The following is a 20,185-nucleotide window of genomic DNA, read 5'->3' as shown; positions in this document are numbered from 1 at the left end:
TAGAGTGGAAAAAAAAACTTTAATTGTTTTTTTTTACAAAAATGGTTGCCATATCTGGACTCGTGTCTAAAAACCTCCAGACAAGTGCACTCAAAAATCCCCAAGTGCCACCTTGGGCACCGCCCGACACCCCAACCGAGCGAGAGCCTCCCTTGGCGGCGCAGACAAACTGGGAGTATTTTTTTTTAAAAAAGCATAAAGGAATTAAAAAGCACACAAAATATTACCACGTGTCAATAATCCTGATATCAAAGCGGTCAGCACTTCTAATTTTCAACTCAGTATTTTTTTTGTTAGAAAAAGAATTCACTGCAAGTTTTTCCCCAAAACACAATCATTCAGAAATTCATTATTGAGGGCTTCCAGGTGTACCCTGGAGGGGTAAAAGCAGGGTGGGGGGGGGGGGGAGAGAAACAATAAAATAATAAAAAGCTGGAGATCAGATACTATGATTTATGTACATTGCTTTACACGTTGTGCATTATCGGGGGATGCTGGCTACCGGAGGAGTGCGTGGCGGGTTCAGCCCTGCACTCCCACAGTCCAGGTACAAAACCTAGAGCATCCCTTTCTGTCCCCACATGAATCCCTGAAGATTTGAGAAGGGCTTGAATGGGCCCGTGAGAGAGCAAGAGCGCCTGAGAGAGACAGACACACAGAAAATGAGAGGTGCAGAGTGTCCCAAGACAGTGAGTGTTCAGGAGGGAGAGAGAGCACATGCCTGAGAAAGACAGTGAGTGTGCTGGTGTCCCAGAGAGAAAGAGAGAGAGAGAACGTGACCGTGTGAGTGTCCAAGAACGACTCTAAGAGTGTCCGGGAATGAAGAGTTTGTGTCTGTGAGAGTGTCTGAGAACGACTATAAGAGTGAGAGAGTGTCTGAGAATGACTGTAAGAGCGTGAGAGTATTTGTCCGTGAGACTGTCCGAGAATGAGTGTAAGAGACTGTCCATGAGAGAGTGTGTGGGCTCGAGAAAGAGAATGTCAGCGAGTGTGGGCTAGTAGGCATTCACACAAGTGCATGTGATTAAGTGTGCACGTGTGCCTGCGTACTTGTGCATATTATACTCTGGGAGAGAACGTGCAAGGGCATGGTCAATCCTCCAGGACAATGGGCTCCCCCAGGACTGTTGGTGGGCGACTTGCGCTGGTGGACTTAACGTTGACTTGCACACACGGTCTCCGCGCAGCCCTCCTCATCTCTGACTGCGTCAAAGCTTTCCGAATCGCCCTGCAAGAGAGGAAAGGTGGGGGAGATCAATCAGTTCCCTGTTAAAAACCTTGTGGAAGTTGGGGGGGGGGGGGGGGGGGGGAAGATTGGTGCTGCGGACATCCTATGCTGACACGCGAAGCATGGCAACACTTGCGGGGGCTGCCCAAGGAAACCCTCAGGGGCGTGTTGGTCATTGATACAACACAATGCATTTCGCTGTATGTTATGATGTACATGTGACAAATGAATCTAACCATGATCTTTTAGATGTCTATGCCTGGGGGGTAGGGGTGGTAGTTTCCTGCTGTCTGCGAGCCTCAGCTTTCTAAACCCCTCAGTGTCCTACGCCCAACCCTAAAACTGAACTGCTACACCGGCTACAGTCCACGTGAAGAAATTCGCTGCGGTTCAGCGGGGTCACACGCAGGTCCAGATTCCCTCACCACAGACACCGCCTGACTGGCCAATCTGATTTGAATTCAGATTCTCTGTTGCCATAGTGTTTCACCTGCCACAATCTGGTTGCTGTTCAATCTTCATATTGTGGTGAGCAAAACTCTAAATTGAGATAAGACCATAAGATATAGGAGCAGAATCAGGCCATTTGGCCCATCAAGTCTGCTCCACCATTTCATCAGGGCTGATCTATCTTCTCTCTCAGCCCCAATCTCCTGCCTTCTCCCAGTATCCCCTCATGCCCTGACTGATCAAGAATCTATCAACCTCCACCTTAAACATACCTAAAGACTTTGGCTCCACAGCTGCCTGTGGCCACGAATTCCACATATTCACCACTCTCCGGCTGAAGAAATTCCCCCTCAACTCCGTTCTAAAAGGAAGCCCTTCTATTCTGAGGTTGTGTCCTCTGATGTTAGACTCCCCAACCGGAGGAAACATCCTCACCATATCCACTCTTTCGAGGCCTTTCAACGTTCATTTCAATGAGGTTATCCCTCATTCTTCTGAATTCCTGTGAATACAGGCCCAGAGCCATCAAACACTCTTCATATGACAAGCCATTCAATCCTGGAATCATTTTTGTGAACATCCTTGAACTCTCTCCAATGTCAGAACATCCTTTCTTAGATAAGGGGCCCACCAATAGACAATACGTGCTGGAGTAGGCCATCGGCCCTTCAAGCCAGCACCACCATTCAATGTGATCATGGCTGATCATCCATAATCAGTACTCCGTTCCTGCCCTCTCCCCACATCCCTTGTCTCCGCTATCTTTAAGAGCTCTATTAAGCACTGGTTGAGCTCACTAGTGCTCAACATTACAATTTAGCTGCGGTTAAATATCCCTGGCCCTGGTGAATTCATCACCTGACTTTGGGCCCCTGGCTCAGGTGACCAGGTCATGTGTACTGATGTACCCTCTTGAGACAAACACTCTGTCACCTAGCCCTTCAACTCGACAAGAAGGTCCACATACATTTGTTCCAAGCCCTGATGCTGTTCTCAGAAACTAGACATACAGAACATGGGACATTAGAGCACAAGGTGGGGGAATCTCATTGAAACTCACCGAATATTGAAAGCCCTAGATAGCATGGCTGTGGAGAGGGTGTTTCCTATAGTGGGGGAGTCTAGGACCAGAGGACACAGATAGAGTGGATGTGGAGAGGATGTTTCCTATAGTGGGGGAGTCTAGGACCAGAGGACACAGATACAGTGGATGTGGAGAGGATGTTTCCTATAGTGGGGGAGTCTAGGACCAGAGGACACAGACAGAGTGGATGTGGAGAGGATGTTTCCTGTAGTGGGGGAGTCTAGGACCAGAGGACACAGATAGAGTGGATGTGGAGAGGATGTTTCCTATAGTGGGGGAGTCTAGGACCAGAGGACACAGATAGAGTGGATGTGGAGAGGATGTTTCCTATAGTGGGGGAGTCTAGGACCAGAGGACACAGATAGAGTGGATATGGAGGGTGTTTCCTATAGTGGGGGAGTCTAGGGCCAGAGGGCATAGCCTTAGAATACAAAGACATTCCTTTAGAACAGAGATGATGAGGAATTTCTTTAGTTGCCACAGATGGGTGTGATGGCCAAGTGACAGTATACTTAAAAGGGATGTTGGTATGTTTTTTTAATAGTCAGGGTGTCGAAGGTTACGAGGAGAAGGCAGGAGAATGGGGTTGAGAGGGACAATAAACCAGCTGTGACTGAATGGTGGAGCAGACTTGATGGACCTTGAAGCACTATGACGTTCCTATGCTCATTTGACAAATAAACCTCATCTCTATAAACTTTCACTTACATTCACAGTGAAATGTGTAGTTTATGTTCACAACAACAGTCTGAGGATGTGCTAGGGGCAGCCTGCAAGTATCACGACGCTTCGAGCGCCAACACAGCACATCCAGAATTCATTAACCCTAACCTGTACATCTTTGGAATGTGGGAGGCAGCAGAAGGAAATCAGCGTGAACACAGGGAGAATGTATAAACTTTTTATTTACTGGGAAACAGATTGGAGCAGGCCCTTCCGGCCCTTTGAGCTGTGCTGCCCAGCAACCCCCAATTTAATCACGGGACCATTTACAATGACCAATTAACCTACGAACTGGCAGGTCTTTGGACTGTGGGAATAAACCGGAGCACCTGGAGGAAACACACGTGATCACGGGAATTGAAAAGCATTATTTTATTGCTCTGCTCTTGTTTGGCTAGCTCCAAGACTAAAGTCCCGCCTCACCCACTCTCTTTCTGTCTCATCATCTTCCATCCCACCATATTCAATTGGATTGATTCAAGGAAGCCTGGGATTTCCCTGCTCCCTCCGATCTAACTTTCCTGATTCTCCCACACCCAGACCCACCTCGTCAACCTCCCACCTCGTCAACCTCAGGGTACCCACCTGGTGTGGTCGGTGGCCACGAAGACAATTGGGTCAGGGGCATCTCCAGGGTTTAACTTCTGCCGCTTCATTGCTGGCTCAGTGCTAACTTGGTCCGACTTCATCCCAGATGAGAAAGGTCTGCTGGGGGTCAAATGGGGGCTGGCAGTCTGCAACAATCACAGGGACATCACAGAATTAGATACTGCTTGCCTTGACACCTCCAGGGGAATGATTATAACAGCATCATGGGGGGGGTTATGAGAATGAAAGGGTTAACACGAGGAGAGTTTAGTTGAATGAGGGGTGACCCCATTCTTAAAAAGCCTAGAGAGACTGGATGCAGAGGTGTTTCCTAGGTCCAGGACCTGAGGGCACAGCCTCAGAATGGAGGGACATCCATTTACAGCAGAGGTGATGAGGAATTTCTTTCGCCAGAGGGTGGTGAATCCGTGGAATTCATTACCACAGACGGCTATGGAGGCCGAGTCATTGGGTGTAATTAAAGTGAAGGTTGATTGGTTCTTGTTTAGTAATGGTGTCGAAGGTGGGAGAATGGGTTGAGAGGGATAATAATGGGGTTGAGAGACTGCTCCTCTGTCTTATTATCTAAAGAAGAGAGCCAGTTGTCTGGGAGGTATCCTGCACCACGGGAATGGTTTGTTTGTTTCTCTGTGAAGTGTGGGAAAACTCACTGATGAAACCTAAAGCTTTGAGAAGAACTCCATGTGCCTTTTCTTGCCCTTACTTTGATTGGTCAGGGGGCTATGATGTGGTGCAACAAAATATATATTAAAAAAAGATCTGAAACCTTGGTGGACAGAGTGAATCAGACTTTTTAGATAACAGGCTAAAGTTGGGGGGAGGGGGAAGAAAAGTGAACGAAGGATTAAGATCACATGTATATCGAAGCATAGTGAAATGCGTTGTATGAGTCGGTGACCAACACAGCCTGAGGACAGTCCCAAGTGTTGCTATATGCTTCAGCTGTCAACGTAGCAAGTCCATGACTCACTAACCCTAACCCGTGGGAGAAAACTGGAGCACCCAGATGAAATGCACATGTCACCGGGAGAGCATACAAACTCCTTGCAGGAACTGAACCCCAGTCACTGGTGTTGTGAAGCGTTATGCTAACTGCTAAGCTACTATGTGCCCAGAAATGCAAGACTTGCTGTGGATCACCACGGTACACTGGCCACGCAGTCAGCTTGGGGCGTTGGGAGTTCAGTTCCCTAGTCTCTTGCAAGCATGTCTGTGTGTTCCTGCCCACGTGCGTGTTGGTCTCCTCCCACAGTCCTAAGATGTACCAGTCAGTAGATTAACGGTCATTGTAAACTGTCTTGGGATTAGACCAGGGTTAAATAGGGACGCTGGGTGGCGTGTTTCGAAGGGGCCGATGGGCCCATTCCATGCTGTCTCTAATAAATTAATCAATAAAATCACATTACGGCGCTTGAACCCGGCACAGCAAGAGAGATGTGGCAGAACAAAGAGTGGAGCAAAAGGGAGGGAACATCTGGAGGTGTTTTCTGACTTCATTTCCAGAACTCTAGCTCTCATTTTCAGAATCTGACCCCCGAGCTCCAGGTTCATTGACCAGTCGAAATATTTCTTCATTCCTGTACAAACTCTCTTAAAAGTGTTTGGACGCTTTCCTTCCCCAAAACTTTGATCAAATATAACGCACTGGAGTACGAGCAAGGTTTGTGACATGGTCCCTGGTCCCATAGGCAGATCTAATTCAGACTGGAAATTGGATTGGAAGCTCTAGTAGTGGGGAAATTGGACCTGCAAAGGCCCTCGTTACTTCCACGAGCTTCGATTGATGTAAAGAGTGTATGCTAACTGCTCTCCCTATTCCTACCCGAGGGTGTTAAATGGGACAGTGCTGGGTGAGCTATGTTCTGCATCCAGCCAGTGCAGAATGTGCTGGGGCAGTTTGCTTTAAACTGAATGTTTCATGCAGCACCTTGAATGCTGGGAATGGTGTGTCCGGAAACATGTCTACATTATCAGCAGAGTCAGAGGCTCATTAACATGCGTGAATTTTGCCTTCCCAAGTGATCAATGAAGAAGGAAGGATGTGCTGACCTTAAAGGGGATGTCCCAAAAGATAAAGCATACAGGCCCTTTGGCTCACAGTGTTGTGCTGACGCTTTAACCTATTCCACTATCAATCTAACCCCTCCCTCCTATATAGTCCTCCATTTTTCTATCATCTGCTTGCCTATCTAAGAGTCTTAATTGCCCCTCACGTATCTGCCTTTACCATCACCCTTGGCGGGGCGTTCCTCATACCCACTCTCTGTGTAAAATGACCTACCTCTGACATCCCCCTATACCTCCATATATATCCCCCATCCCTCTGATCATCTTAAAATAATGCCCCCTTGTATTAGCCCTTTGTGCTCTAGGAACAAGCCTCTGGTTGAGCACTCTTAACTGTGCCTTTTAGCACCTTGTGCACCTTTATTAACTCACCTCTCCTCCTCCTCTACAAACAGAAAAGCCCCAGCTCACCCAACCTCTCCTCATAAGACAGGCAGCATCCTGGTAGATCTCCTCTGCACCGTCTCTAAAGCTTCCACATCCTTCCTATAATGACGACCAGAACTGAAGACAATATTCCAAGTGTGGTCTGACATGGGATTTTGTAGAGTTTCAACATTACGTCATGGCTCTTGAACTCAGTCCCCCAACTAATGAAGACCTGCACACCATAAGCCACCTTAACCACCTTATAAACTTGCACGGAAGCTTTGAAGGGTCTATGGACTTGGAACCAAAGATCCCTCTGTTCCTCCTCACTGATAAGAATCCTGTCATTAACTTTGTTTCCTTGCTTCAAGTTCGACTTTCCAAAGTGAATCACTTTGCACTTCTCTGGGTTGAACTCCATTTGTCTCTTCTCAGCTCAGCTCTGCATCTTGTCAATGTCCCATCGAAACCTACAACAACCTTCTACACCATCCACAACTCCACCGGCCAATTCTTACCAAGTTTACCCAGTTGCCTGTCTGTCGTATCCAACAATGGCAGGAGACCTGTATGGGAGTGTTTTTAAGGTGGAAGATACTGGAGCAGTTCCACTCTCTTGGCCTCAGCAGTCTGAGTCCAGTGGTACAAGTAGCCATCACAAACTGGTTGAAGTGGATGCCTTATCGTGCCCTTCGCTATGACTGAGCTGCCTTCCAAGCCATTGGATCTCATCCGCCCAGTCCACCGGAGCTGACTTCACCTTCTGGGACGGGCATGTCCCTATCTCACCGGGGTACGAGGCTGCCGGCTACCCTCGCCTGGTTTAGCCCGTCTGTCAAAGTGGTGTAGAGAAAGTTATCTGGACTCCATGGAGAGGGGTTAGCACAACACTTACAGTGCCAGCGACCTGCCACTGTAAGGAGTTTGCAAGCTCTTCCTGTGACCGTGCTCCAGTTTCCCCCAAAATCCAAAGACTTACGGGCTAGTAAGATGTGGGCTTGCTGTGTTGGTGCCGGAAATGTGGCGATGCTCGCGGGCTGCCCCCTACACACCCTTGGACTGTGTTGGTTGTCGACGCAAGTGGCATGTTTCACCGTGTGCTTCGACGCACACTGAGTGGCCACTATTAGGGACACCAGGTCGCGAATGCAGATATCTAATCAGCCAATCACGTGGCAGTAACTCAATGTCTAAAAGCATGTAGATGTGGTCAAGAGGTTCGGTAGTTGCTCATGTCAAACATCAGTATGGGTTAGAAATGTGGAATGATTGTTGGTGCCAAGTAGGGTAGTTTGAGTGTCCCAAACAGCTGATCTCCTGGGATTTTCATGTACAACAGACTCCAGCATTTACAGAGAATGGTGAGAAAAACTAAACACATCCAGTGAGCAAGAACATCTCGTTAATGAAAGTGATCAGAGGAGATTGGCCAGACTGGTTCAAGCTGACAGGAAGGTGACAGTAACTCAAATAACCACCCGTTACAACAGTGGGGTGCAGAAGAGCATCTCTGAACGCACAACACGTCGAACCTTGAAGTGAGTGGGCTATGCAGCAGAAAACCACTAACGTACATTCAGTGGGTCGTTTTATTAGGTGCGGTAGGACTTAACGCAGTGGCCATTTGACAAATAAAGCTAATCTTTAAAACCTCTTACTTGCTCATTGCTGTTCTACGAGTTTTGAAATGGGACCGAGGGATTGTGATTTGGACAGGGAGAGTCAATGCCTGGAGAGAGTTGCAACACCGACTTCCTTTCAAGGATTGTGGTCAGGGTTGAGTAACAACCCCCCAGCCACCCCTCACCGAGCCCTACAACTATCGGGTTTCCACCACACCACGCTGCGAGTGAGCCTGTGAACACCACCTGTGCACTCAGTAACCGCGAAGCCAGACACAGAGCGACCGAAAACATTTCCCGTTTACTGAGAATCGGGCTGTTCTTGCAGTTACACGCTGTGAAAGTGGTACTTTTGACATATGGGTTGGTCTCTTTGATCTGTCGGGTTGGAGTGTGAGATTGTTGTTTTTCACAGTTTAATTTTTCCTATCCTTTTTTTTGTCTTAGAACAGCACAGGAACAGGCTCTTCGACCCGCAACGTTGTACTGAACCAGCAAAGAACAAATCACAAACCTCCCCCCCCCCAAAAATGAATCCCTCCTACCTACACCATGTCCCTATCCCTCCATCTCCCTCACATTCACATGCCTATTAAAAGCCTCTAACATATTTGCCTCTACCACCATACTAGGCATCCACCACTCTGAGTAAAAAACTTACCCCTCACATCCCCTTTGAACCGACCCCCTCTCACCTTCGATGCGTGCCCTCTGGTGTTAGACATTTCAACCCTGGGAAATAGAAATTCCTTGTCTACTCTATCTATGGCTCTCATAAATCTCTATTAGATCTCCTCTCAACCTCCGGCACTCCAGAGAAAACAGCCCAAGCTTACCCGGCCTCTTGTGATAGCACACGCCCTCTAAACCAGACAGCATCCTGCTGAACCTCTTCTGCAGCCTCAGCATCCTACCTATAGGACTGATGTGATACTCAAGATGTGGCCTAACCAGAGTTTTATATAATCGCCCATGTGTGTTTAATTGTCCAGTGAATTTTCAGTAATTCTCGTAGAGCTGATTCAGCTCCTACTGTCAGAAGCTCAGAGACATTACCTGTTTGTCACACATACAGTGAAATGTGTTGTTTTACGTCAATGACCAACACAGTCCGAGGATGCGTTGGAGGCAGACCGTAAGTGTCGCCACACTTCCGACGCCAACGTGTAACGCCCACAACTCACTAACCCTTACCCGTACGTCTTTGGAATATGGGAGGAAACCGGAACCCACACAGACATGGAAGAATGTTAACAACTCCTGACAGACACCGATGGAATTTAAATTGAGTTCCTGGCGCTGTGAAGTGCTACGCAAGTTGCTATGATACCGTGTTGCTCAGTAAGGCTTGTCTCACCGACTGTGGTGTGGAAAGACTTCAGTGTGAAATAATAGTGCATGGCATCAAAATGGAATTGCGATACCGAGGGGTGATGCTTGACCTCTCAACATCTGGTTTGATCAAGAGGTTGTTTTCTACGCCAGTGTATGGTAGGACACTAAGGGATCTGGGAATACCGATTCATAATTCCTTGAAAGTGGCATCACAGCACGATAGGGTGGCAAAGAGAGCTGTTGGAACATTGGCCTTCATAGATCAGACTACTGACTACAGAAGTTGGGATGTTATGAAGCTGTATAAGACGCTGGTGAGGGCCAATTTGGGGTATTTTGTGTGCTTTTGGTCACCTACCTACAGAAAAGATGTAAATAAGATTGAAGTATAGAAAAAAAATTACAAGGATGTTGCTGGGATTTGAGGAGCTGAGTTACAAAGAAAGTTTGAATAGGTTAGGCCTGTACAGTTCCCACGTACTTACCATCTGCCTTATGTGAACAGGACTCGAAGCTCCTGAGGGGAAACAGGAAAAGGAAAATCATTATTAGAAGAATAGATCAAATCACCATGAAAGCTGAACAGGCAAAAACACCCTCCCACCTTCAGAATTAGTCTCTAACAGACCCTTCGGGACCTACCCAATAGAAGACTGTGTGAAAATGTGAAATTTCCCATTTAGCCAGCGGCAGAGCTGAGACACACAGGAACTTGGGTGGCTGAGTGCGTGCCTCTCAGAAGGTAAAGGAGGTAACAGAGTTATTATGTACGAGGGAAATCCTAAATAAAACAGTAGGCTATCTGGACACTTAAGCCTGTTCTGCCTTAAGACCATACAACATAGGAGAAGAATTAGCCCATTCAGTTCATTGTTTCTGCTCCGCCATTCTATCAGGACTGATTTATTTTCCCTCTCAACCCCATTCTCCCGCCGTGGCTGTTCTGACTAATCAAGAACCTGCGGATTACAACAGGGTCTTTGAAGAGACTCCTGGAAAGGTACATGGAGCTTAGAAGAATAGAGGGCTGTGGGTAACCCGAGGTAACAGCGTTGTGGGCTGAAGGACCTGTATTGTGCTGGAGGTTTTCTCTGTTTCTAATCTATCAAGCTCTGCTTTGACTTGGCCTCCACAGGAGGACCATGGCTGATCAATGCTTGCCTCAATCCTCCCCACAGCCCTCAATTCCTTGACCTTTCAGATCTTCCTCTACACCCACATTAAACATCTCTAGTGACCCGTTCTTGACTGCCTCTGGGGGCCAGAAATTGCAGTGATTGCATGAGAGAAGTAGTTTTGACAAGCCTGCTTTAAATGACTTATTTTGTAACTACAGCCATTGGCCACACTTGTTCATTATTGCAAGTATCTAATCAGCCAATCATGTGGCAGCAACTCATTGCATTAAAGTATGCAGACACAGTCAAGAGGTTCAGTTGTTGTTCAGACTACACATCACAACGGGGAAGAAATGTGATCCGAGTGACTTTGACGGTGGAATGATTGTTGGTGTCAGATGGGGTGGTTTGAGTATCTCAGAAACTGCTGATCTCCTGGGATTTTCACGTACAGGCAAATTTCACTGTTTTTTTCAAATTTTTCAAATGTTCACTTTACGACAGCTCGCTGTTACGAAAGACCTACATTAGTACCTGTTTTTGCTAACCAAAGAGTATTTTCACTTTCACAAAAAAAAAGACGAACGCTTTATACATGTGTTTACCCCAAGAAAGACTACAAAGACCGTGAAGCCTTGTGTGGGCAGTTGTGTGCACATGTGTGGACGTGCGTAGGCGTGTATGTGCATAGGTATGTACGTGCTGATTTTTTTTCTCCAAATCCATTTTGGCTCGCTGTCTTCCCGATTTTGGTAAGTGAAACATACAATATTTTTACTTTATATAGGCTATATATTTATCATATCATTCCTGCTTTTACTATATGTTTATGTTATTTTAGGTTTTATGTGTTATTTGGTTTGATCTGGTAGGTTATTTATTGGGTCTGGGAACGCTTAAAAACTTTTCCCATTTAAATTAATGGTAATTGCTTCTCCTCTTTACGACAGTACCTGTACGACAGTACCCAGCGTTTACAGAGAATAGTGCAGAAAACCATCCAGTGAGTGGCAGTTCTGAGGGTGAAAACACCTCGTTAACGAGAGGAGTCAGAGGAGAATGGCCAGGTTGGTTCAAGCTGACAGGAAGGTGATAACCACGTATTACAACGTGGCATGCAGAAGAGCACCTCTGAATGTGTGAAACGTCAAACCTTGAGGTGGATGGGATACAGCAGCAGAAGACCACGAACATACATAATACAGGACACAGAAGGTACGTGACAAATTGTCCAGTGAGTGTATCTTCAATAGGTTAACGCACGTACCCTCTCTAACATCCTCACAGCATACCATTCTCGTCAAGTCAAAGAGAGCTAAGCCCAGGGTGATATCAACAGGAACACATGAGATCCCGCAGATGCTGGTAATTCAGAGCAACACACACACACACGAAATGCTGGAGGAACTCAGCAGCAGGCCGGCCAGCGTCTACGTAGCAGAATAAACAATTGATGCTTCGGACTATCCTGATGATGAGTTAAGGCCCAAAATGTTGACTCCATAGTTGCCGCCTGGCCTGCTGAGTTCTTCTAGTGTGTGCCACTCTGGAACCCTGATCTTTGACCAGCCAACCTTTAAAAGCTGTAGGTTCACAATAACTTACCCTGAACCCCATTCTGCTTATTGAAGCTGCGTTTGCCCAGCAAGGACACCGTTCCACGGTTGATATTCAGCAGAGTCCGGTTCGTCTCACTCCCTTTCAGAATCCTCGGCTTCATTACACCTCGTGCTGCTGCAGATCAGAGGGACACAGTGTGAAATACCAGAGGCGGCAAAAAGAGAGAATCATCAGGGTCTCTCCTCCACCCATCCCAGATATTTTTCAGGACCGCTGAATACGCAGGGCCCTTAACATTATCAGGGCTCCCTCCCATCCGTCCCACAATCTCTTTGATCCCCTACCATCAGGGAGGAGGTACCTTAGCATTAGGCCAAGGACTGTTAGGATGGAATAAAGTTTCTTCTCCCCAGGCTGTAAAAACACTGAACTCCCTGCCACCACCTGGGTCTCCTCACGTATACTGTTTACTTTTTAACTTGTGTCGTAAATGCGTCTTATGCTAAACGTCAGACTTCAGAAATATATTTTATAATTTATTAATTTGTTGTTGCTCCTCCGAGCCTTGTGGCGCATTGGGCGGCAACCTTGCCATTAATTTAGCATTCGTCTGTGTTTTTTTTAAACTAGGCTGAGTTGCCACCTGGACACAACCCAGCGTGGACAGGAAGCGTGCAAGAAGCTGGTCAGGTTCGAACCCAGGCCCACTCGCCTCGAAGTCCAGTGCAGACGCTACCACACCACCGGACCGGAGGAACGTTGTTCTGCTTGGCAGCATACGTGTGTGATGTTGAACGACAACAAACTTGACCTTTGAAACATCTGCCCTGGGCCACTGAGATCTGCCTCGCTCCTTCCTACAGCTGTTTCGGGTACTTTATTTTTAAAGTGACCACACGAGAGGGTGGAGAGCACGGCCTGTCGAATTCTTTTGTTGCAAAGTTTGCAGATGATATGAAGACAGGCAGAGGGGCAGGTAGATTTGAGGATGTAGAGAAGCTACAGAAGGACTTAGACAGATTAGGAGAAAGGGCAAGGAAGTGGCAGATGGAATACAGTGTCGGGAAGTGTACGGTCATGCACTTTGATAGAAGAAATGAAAGGGTTAACTAATCTCTAAATGGAGAGTGAGTACTAAAAACTGAGGTTCAAAGGGCCTTGGGAGTCCATCTGCAGGATTCCCTAAAGGTTAATTTGCAGGTTGAGTGTGGTGAGGAAGGCAAATGCAATGTTAGCATTCATTTCAAGAGGACTAGAATATAAAAGCAAGGATGTAATGTTGAGACTTTATAAAGCACTGGTGAGGCCTCACTTGGAGTATTGTGAACAGTTTTGGGCCCTTTATCTTAGAAAGGATGTGCTGAAACTGGAGAGGGTTCAAAGGAGATTCACGAAAATGATTCCAGGATTGAATGGCTTGTCACATGAAGAGTATTTGATGGCTCTGGGTCATCATTGGAATTCAGATGAATGAGGGGTGAAAGATCTTGACAGAGTGGATGGAGAGGAGATTTCCTATGGTGGGAGTGTCTAAGACAAGAGGGAACGGCCTTGGAATAGAGGGGTATAATTTAGAATGGAGATTGGGAGCAATTTCTTTAGCCAGGGAGTGGTGAATCTGTGGAGTTCTTCACCACAGGTAGTTGTGGAGGCCAAGTCTTTATGTATATTTTTGAGGCAGAGGTTGAGAGACACTGGATTGGTTAGGGCACAAAGGGATATGGGGAGAAGTCAGGAGACTGGGACCAGGAGGAAAAATAGATCGGCCATGATGAAATGGTAGAACATGCCTATGAGCCAAATGGCCTAATTCAGCTCCTATATATTATGGTCTTTTATTCTTAATGAGCTCAGTGGTTTGGAATCAATTACTTGGTTCTGCAACTTAAGTCTGAGAAGTTACATCTACATGAACAACAACTTGCTGGGCATACTTAAAACAAAGGTTCATAGGTTCTTAATTAGTAAGGGCATCCAAAATTACAGGGTCAAGGTAGGAGAATGTGGATGATGGAGATAAATCAGCCATGATGGAATGGCGGAGCAGACTTGATGGGCAGAAAGGCCTAATTCTGCTCCGATGTCTTCTGGTCTTAAAAGGACCACACCGTCGTGTCGGTGTTTGTGTGACCCATTCACTGCCCCCTCCCACCCAGGATTAATGCCACAAACCTTCAGCCTGGTTTAAAGTTCAGGGAAACAACCTCAGGTTCATGTGTTTGGTGAGGTGGAGTGGACGTGGAAACCATCTCTTGAAGGTGGATGTCACCCAGTTTTACTCCCTGATACAGGAAAAGGGCCGGAAACAGAAGGCAAACCATGGCCTCACCGCCACGGTTCAAAAGTCGGCATGAAACGAACCTAGCTCCGCCAAATCCTTCACGATAGTGGCTAACGACGGCCTCGCGACAGGCCGGATCCTGAGTGGCTTTAACGCTGCTTTTGGGAGTCTGACGGCACCTGTGCGGGGGAAAGAACAAGAATGGAAAGGGTTCATGAAATCATCATAATGGAACCAGTCACCTGCACGAGAGGTGGATCAAAGGTGCCTGGAAGGGATGCTCTAATCGAAAATAATTCAGCAGGACCAAACAGCCTCCTCTTCTTCCACAGTAGAAGTCCATCTAATGTAGGGGCTTCTACCCCAAACTCCACATTAGGTGTACTGATCTTAACAGGTGACACTTTTCATGTAACACTCCCTCTTAAACATACAAAAAGGCTCATACACAGTACACAAAGAGGAGCATCTGACGGCTCTGTTCTCCTGAAGTTTAGAAGAATGAGAGGTGGGTCTCATTGAAAACTATTAAATATTGAAAGGCCTGGATAGTCCTGAGTAGATGCTGAGATAGTGGGAGAGTCTAGGACCAGAGGACACTGCCTCACAATAGAAGGATGTCCCTTTAGAAGAGAGATGAAGAGCCTTTTACCTCCTCTCACCTGCCTAGCACTTCCCCTGGGTTCCCCTCCTCCTTCCCTTTCTCCTCTATCAGATTCCTTCTTCTCTAGCCCTTGACCTTCTCCATCCAGCTGGCTTCACCCATCACCTTTCTCCTCCTTTTCCTCCCCCCCACCATTTTGCTCGATGTCTCCCCTTCCTTCTCAGTCCTGAAGAAGGGTCTTGGCCTGAAACATCATCTGTTCATTCATTTCCACAGATGCTGCCTGACCTGCTGGGCCCCTCCAGCATTTTGTGTGTGTTGCTTTGGATTTCCAGCATCTACAGACTTTCTCATGTGTATCAGGAGGCCGAGGGGAGATCTGATGGAGGTTTGAGCAACACACACAAAATGCTGGAGGAATTCAGCAGGCCAGGCAGCATCTGTGGAAAAAGTACAGTCGACATTTCGGGCAGAAACCCTTCGGCAGGACTGGAGAAAAAATGCTGAGGAGGAGATTTAAAAGGTGGGGGGGAGCGGAGAGAGAAACACCAGGTGATATGTTAAACCGGGAGGGGAAGGGATGAAATACAGAGCTGGGAAGTTGATTGGTGAAAGAGGCAGAAGGCCGTGGAAGAAAGAAAAAGAGGGAGAGGGGAGCACCAGAGGAGGCTATGGGTGGGCAGAGATAAGGTAAGGGAGGGAAAAGGGATAGGAAATGGTGAAGGGGCTGAGGGGGCATTACCAAAATTTCAGAAATTGATGTTCATGCCATTAGGTTGGAGGCTACTCAAGCGGAATATAAGGTGTTGTTCTTCCAACCTAAGTGTGGCCTCATCACGATGGTGGAAGAGGCCATGGATGGACGTATTGGAATGGGAATGAGAAGTGGTGGGCGGCCACTGGGAGATCTCACTTGTTCTGGTGGACAGAGCGTAGATGCTCGGCGAAGTTGTCTCCCAATCTCTGTCGGGTCTCACCGATATACAGAAGGCCACACCGGGAGCACCGAACAAAGTATAGGACTCACACATGAAGTGTCGCCTCACCCGGAAGGACTGTTTAGGGCCCTGAATGGTAGTGAGAGAGATGGTGTAGCAGGAGGTGTAGCACTTGTTCCGCTTGCAAGGATAAGTGCCAGGTGGAAGATCAGTGAGGAGGGATGAACGGACAAGGGAGTCACGCAGGGAGCAAGTGGATGGGGTTTTGCGGACAGAGTGTAGATGCTCGAAATGTCTAACATCAGAAGGCATGCATTGAAGATGAGAGGCAGTAGGATCAAGAGGGATGTGAGGGATAAGTTTTTTTAGTTAGAGTGGTGGATGCCTGGTATGGTGGTAGAGGCTTTTAGAAGCTTTTAGAGACATTTGGACATTTACACCACATACTGCACCCGCAAAGCTAACAGCATTGTGAAGCACCCCTCACACAAACTCTTCCCCCTCCTGCCATCTGGCACAAGGTACCAAAGCATTCGGGCTCTCACGACCAGACTGTGCAACAGTTTCTTCCCCCAAGCCATCAGACTCCTCAATACCCAGAGTCGAGTCTGACATCTACATCATTTATTATCATATTGTAATTTTTCCTCGACTGTGCCTATTGTCTTGTTTATTAATTATAGTACTGCCCTGCACTGTTTTGCGCACTTTATGTAGTCCTGTGTAGGTCTGTAGTCTAGTGCTGTTTTTATGATGTTTTACGCTGTCTAGTGTAGCCTTGTGCTGTCTCACATAGTCTAGTGTAGTTTTGTGTTGTTTTATGTAGTCTAGTGTAGCCTTGTGCTGTCTCACATAGTCTAGTGTAGTTTTGTGTTGTTTTATGTAGTCTAGTGTAGCCTTGTGCTGTCTCACATAGTCTAGTGTAGTTTTGTGTTGTTTTACGCAGTCTAGTGTAGCCTTGTGCTGTCTCACAGTCTAGTGTAGTTTTGTGTTGTTTTATGTAGTCTAGTGTAGCCTTGTGCTGTCTCACATAGTCTAGTGTAGTTTCTGTATTGTTTTATGTAGTCTAGTGTAGCCTTGTGCTGTCTCACATAGTCTAGTGTAGTTTTGTGTTGTTTTATGTAGTCTAGTGTAGCCTTGTGCTGTCTCACATAGTCTAGTGTAGTTTTGTGTTGTTTCATGTACCACCATGGTCCTGGAGGAACGTTGTTTCGTTTTTACTGCGTACTGTACCAGCAGTTTATGGTCCAAATGACAATAGACTTGACTTGGATAGACACATGAATGGGAGGAAGGTGAAGAGATATAGATAGGTGTCGGTAGGAGGGAATAGTGTTTTTGATTTGCTTTTCAGCTGGTTCAGCACAACATTGTGGGCCGAATGGCCTGTTCCTTTGCTGTTCTCCTCTATAACTGTCATTTCCTTGTAGTTTAACTTTCCTCTGCTTGTTTACACTTTTAAATAAATAAATATATATATATTTGAACAGGGTGGACATTCCACCTTACTGTCCTCGCTGTCTGTGTTGTGCTCAACAGCATGAAGTGGAAGACATTTAAAGTTAGAATTAGACAAGAACATATGAAATGGGAGAAGTTGATCAATCAAACCTACTCGGCCATTCAATAAGATCATGGCTGACGTAGCCGTAGACTCAGCTCCATCTACCTGCCTTTTCCCCATAACCCTTAACTCCCCTGCAATTCAAAAATCAATCTAAACTGTGCCTTAACTGTACTTAATGAGGTACCCTCTACTGCTTCCCTGGGCAGAGATTTCCAGATTCACTACTCTCTGGGAAAAGCATTTTCTCATCTCCATCCAAAATCTATACCCCCAAATCTTCAGGCTATGCCCCCTAGTTCTAGTCTCACTCACTTGGAAGCCTCTCAAAGTCCAACCCCACATCTCCATCGTGAGAGGCAGGACAAGGCTGGCCAACAGGGCTCTGGGGAAGCTGCACTGGCCTGTGCAGTGGTTTACAGAAACACTGATGTACCCCAAAAATGCCATCGAGCAGAGGACAATGGAGACAAGAGGTCATAATGGCCTGTGCTCCACTTAAGAGCTAAGGGCCAAAGTTACCAGTGGAAACAACCTTCCTGCCTCTATCTCATCTATCCCTTTCATAATTTTATGCTCCTCTCACTTTACTGAACTCTGAAGTTGACAGCGTGGAACTGCCCCAATGCAACGGCTTTTCCACTTTAAAAACTCTCCTGCACAGGTCTCCCGTCATCGTTGGACACGACCACCTCTAAAACCTTTTCTGACAGCTTGCTCCGTACACGCACAACCCTCTGTTGCCCCTCAGGTCCCTTTTAAATCGTCCTCCCTCACCTAAAACCTATGCCCTCTAGTCCACTGGGAAAGAGACTGATGTGTATACACACTATCCATACCCCTCATGATTTCAAACACACCTACAAGGTGGAATCATTTGGCCCTGAAAGAGGCATCGAGTGAACTCTTCAGTGAAAAGCCCCACTTACACTCGGTCTTGATGGCACCGATGTTGACCGGGAAGTAGGGGCGTCGTGCCGCCCTCTGTGGCCGCAGGATGTCCTCGCAGAGGCGCCGGGCGATGCGGGTCAGCTTGGTCGTCTGCAGGAGGAATGTCTGCCGGTTCTTAGCCAGGAGCTTGGAGCTGTTGTAGGACAGGAAGCCCTGACCGTCCTGGCGCCCACACAGGCCCTTCGACCTGGGCTCCTGAAAACAAAGCGAAAGGAGCAGCAGGTTTAAAATGTGGCAACTGGAGAAAAGGCAGAAGACAGAGAGCACCCTACAACAGCAACTACTCTGCTTAAAGTGTCAAGACATTGTCCATAAATCAGGAACAGAATTAGGCTTTTCAGCCCACTGATCACTGCTGATTTATTTTCCCTCTCAATCCTATTCTCCTGCTTTCTCCCCACAACCTTTGACACTCTTGCTAATCAAAAACCTATCAACCTCTGCCTCTCCCTTAATGATTTTGCCTCCACCGCCGTCTGCGGCAATGAATTCCCTTTACACACCCGCTGGCCTTGGGAAAGCAGCCAATGCAATCAAAGACCTGCCTACTCCCAAGTTATTCTGTCATTTCCCTCTTCTGTCAGGCATAAGACAGACACAAGCTTCAGAAGACATACCACAGGCACAAGGACAGCTTCTACACCTCTGTTACAGAACTCTTCAACAGACCTCTGGTACAATAAACATCAACTTGACCTCATGATCTACTCCTTGGACCTGATTGCCTGCAAATTCTGCCATGGACGGGGCCACGTCCGGCTGTGAAAGGATGAGGGTTGGGCAGAGCTACACAAACGCTGACGGAAGCTCCGGACAACTTACCCCTGGGAGAGGAAAGACCTTCGAAGGTGGGGTAGCCCGGGGTCAACCCGAAAGACTGGCCCAGGACAGAGAAGTCTGGCGAGCTGCAGACTATGGCTGACCTATGCCCTAGCAGGGCAATGGGCTGAAGAAGAAGCATTGTACCCTCTCTGTAATACATCCTGCATTCCGTTTTCTCCTTGCAATACATGGTGTGCTTTTCACTGTACATGTGAGAATAATAAGCTGATTATCGAATAAGTGCAAGGGGAAAGATGAAAAAAAAACTCATTGTGTAGAAACTTAAAACGTGCCAGAGTACACAGCAGCATCTGAAAAGACTCAAATGTCACAACATCAAGATGGAAAACGCTCTTCCTCACTCTATCAGGAGCTGGCCAGTCCATTCATTTCACATTCCTTCTCTTGCCTTTCCCAGTTTCATAAAATGCAGGCACATACAGAGGTGGTGGGGTGGGGGGAGAGAGTGGAGTCATACCTAGTTAATGCTCCCGATAGTGTGTGTTCCAAACAGCCTCTGACAACCCAGTCCAGCTCCTGGCCTTCACGTGCGGCTTAGCTACTAAGCCCAGTGGAACCGTTTCTACTAACAGGAGGAAGGGGCAGAGGCAGATTACTTGCACCTTAAAACCAGTCGCTTCGGACAGATGGGGCTCGTCAGCTCATCTAGGAGAAGGAAAACTCTGATCTCAAACCTCCGCGGCCTTGCAGCTGTACCCAATCACAGGGGAAGGCTTTGGCAGTAAAATCCAGAGCTAGAGTCCCTAAGGCAGTTTGACGTTGAGTTCAACGCTGACTGGTAACTCCTGCAATGCTGCTGGTGACAAACTGTATTGGTCTCTGCTGTTCCTTTGGGCTCA

The 20,185-nt window shown here is 47.2% G+C and overlaps 1 protein-coding gene across 3 annotated transcripts in view; it reads right to left on the bottom strand.

Annotated features, from left to right (window-relative positions):
- mta2 (metastasis associated 1 family, member 2) overlaps positions 1–20,185 on the bottom strand; it is a 113,886-nt gene continuing 93,701 nt past the window's right edge. For 2 of the 3 annotated variants that reach the window (XM_073031405.1, XM_073031406.1), the window contains exons 14-19: positions 18,482–18,698; positions 14,527–14,625; positions 12,211–12,339; positions 9,973–10,004; positions 4,071–4,219; positions 1–1,228 (exon numbers count right to left, since the gene is read on the bottom strand). In XM_073031405.1, the coding sequence (XP_072887506.1) occupies positions 1,093–1,228; positions 4,071–4,219; positions 9,973–10,004; positions 12,211–12,339; positions 14,527–14,625; positions 18,482–18,698 (762 nt within the window). In that variant the 3' untranslated portion in view covers positions 1–1,092. The remainder of the gene's footprint in view (positions 1,229–4,070; positions 4,220–9,972; positions 10,005–12,210; positions 12,340–14,526; positions 14,626–18,481; positions 18,699–20,185) is intronic. The other variant, XM_073031407.1, reaches the window with a different exon arrangement.

The sequence above is a fragment of the Hemitrygon akajei genome, chromosome 28, assembly GCF_048418815.1.
Source record: "Hemitrygon akajei chromosome 28, sHemAka1.3, whole genome shotgun sequence".
NCBI classification, from domain to species: domain Eukaryota; kingdom Metazoa; phylum Chordata; class Chondrichthyes; order Myliobatiformes; family Dasyatidae; genus Hemitrygon; species Hemitrygon akajei.
This window is presented reverse-complemented; position numbering and strand designations above follow the sequence as displayed.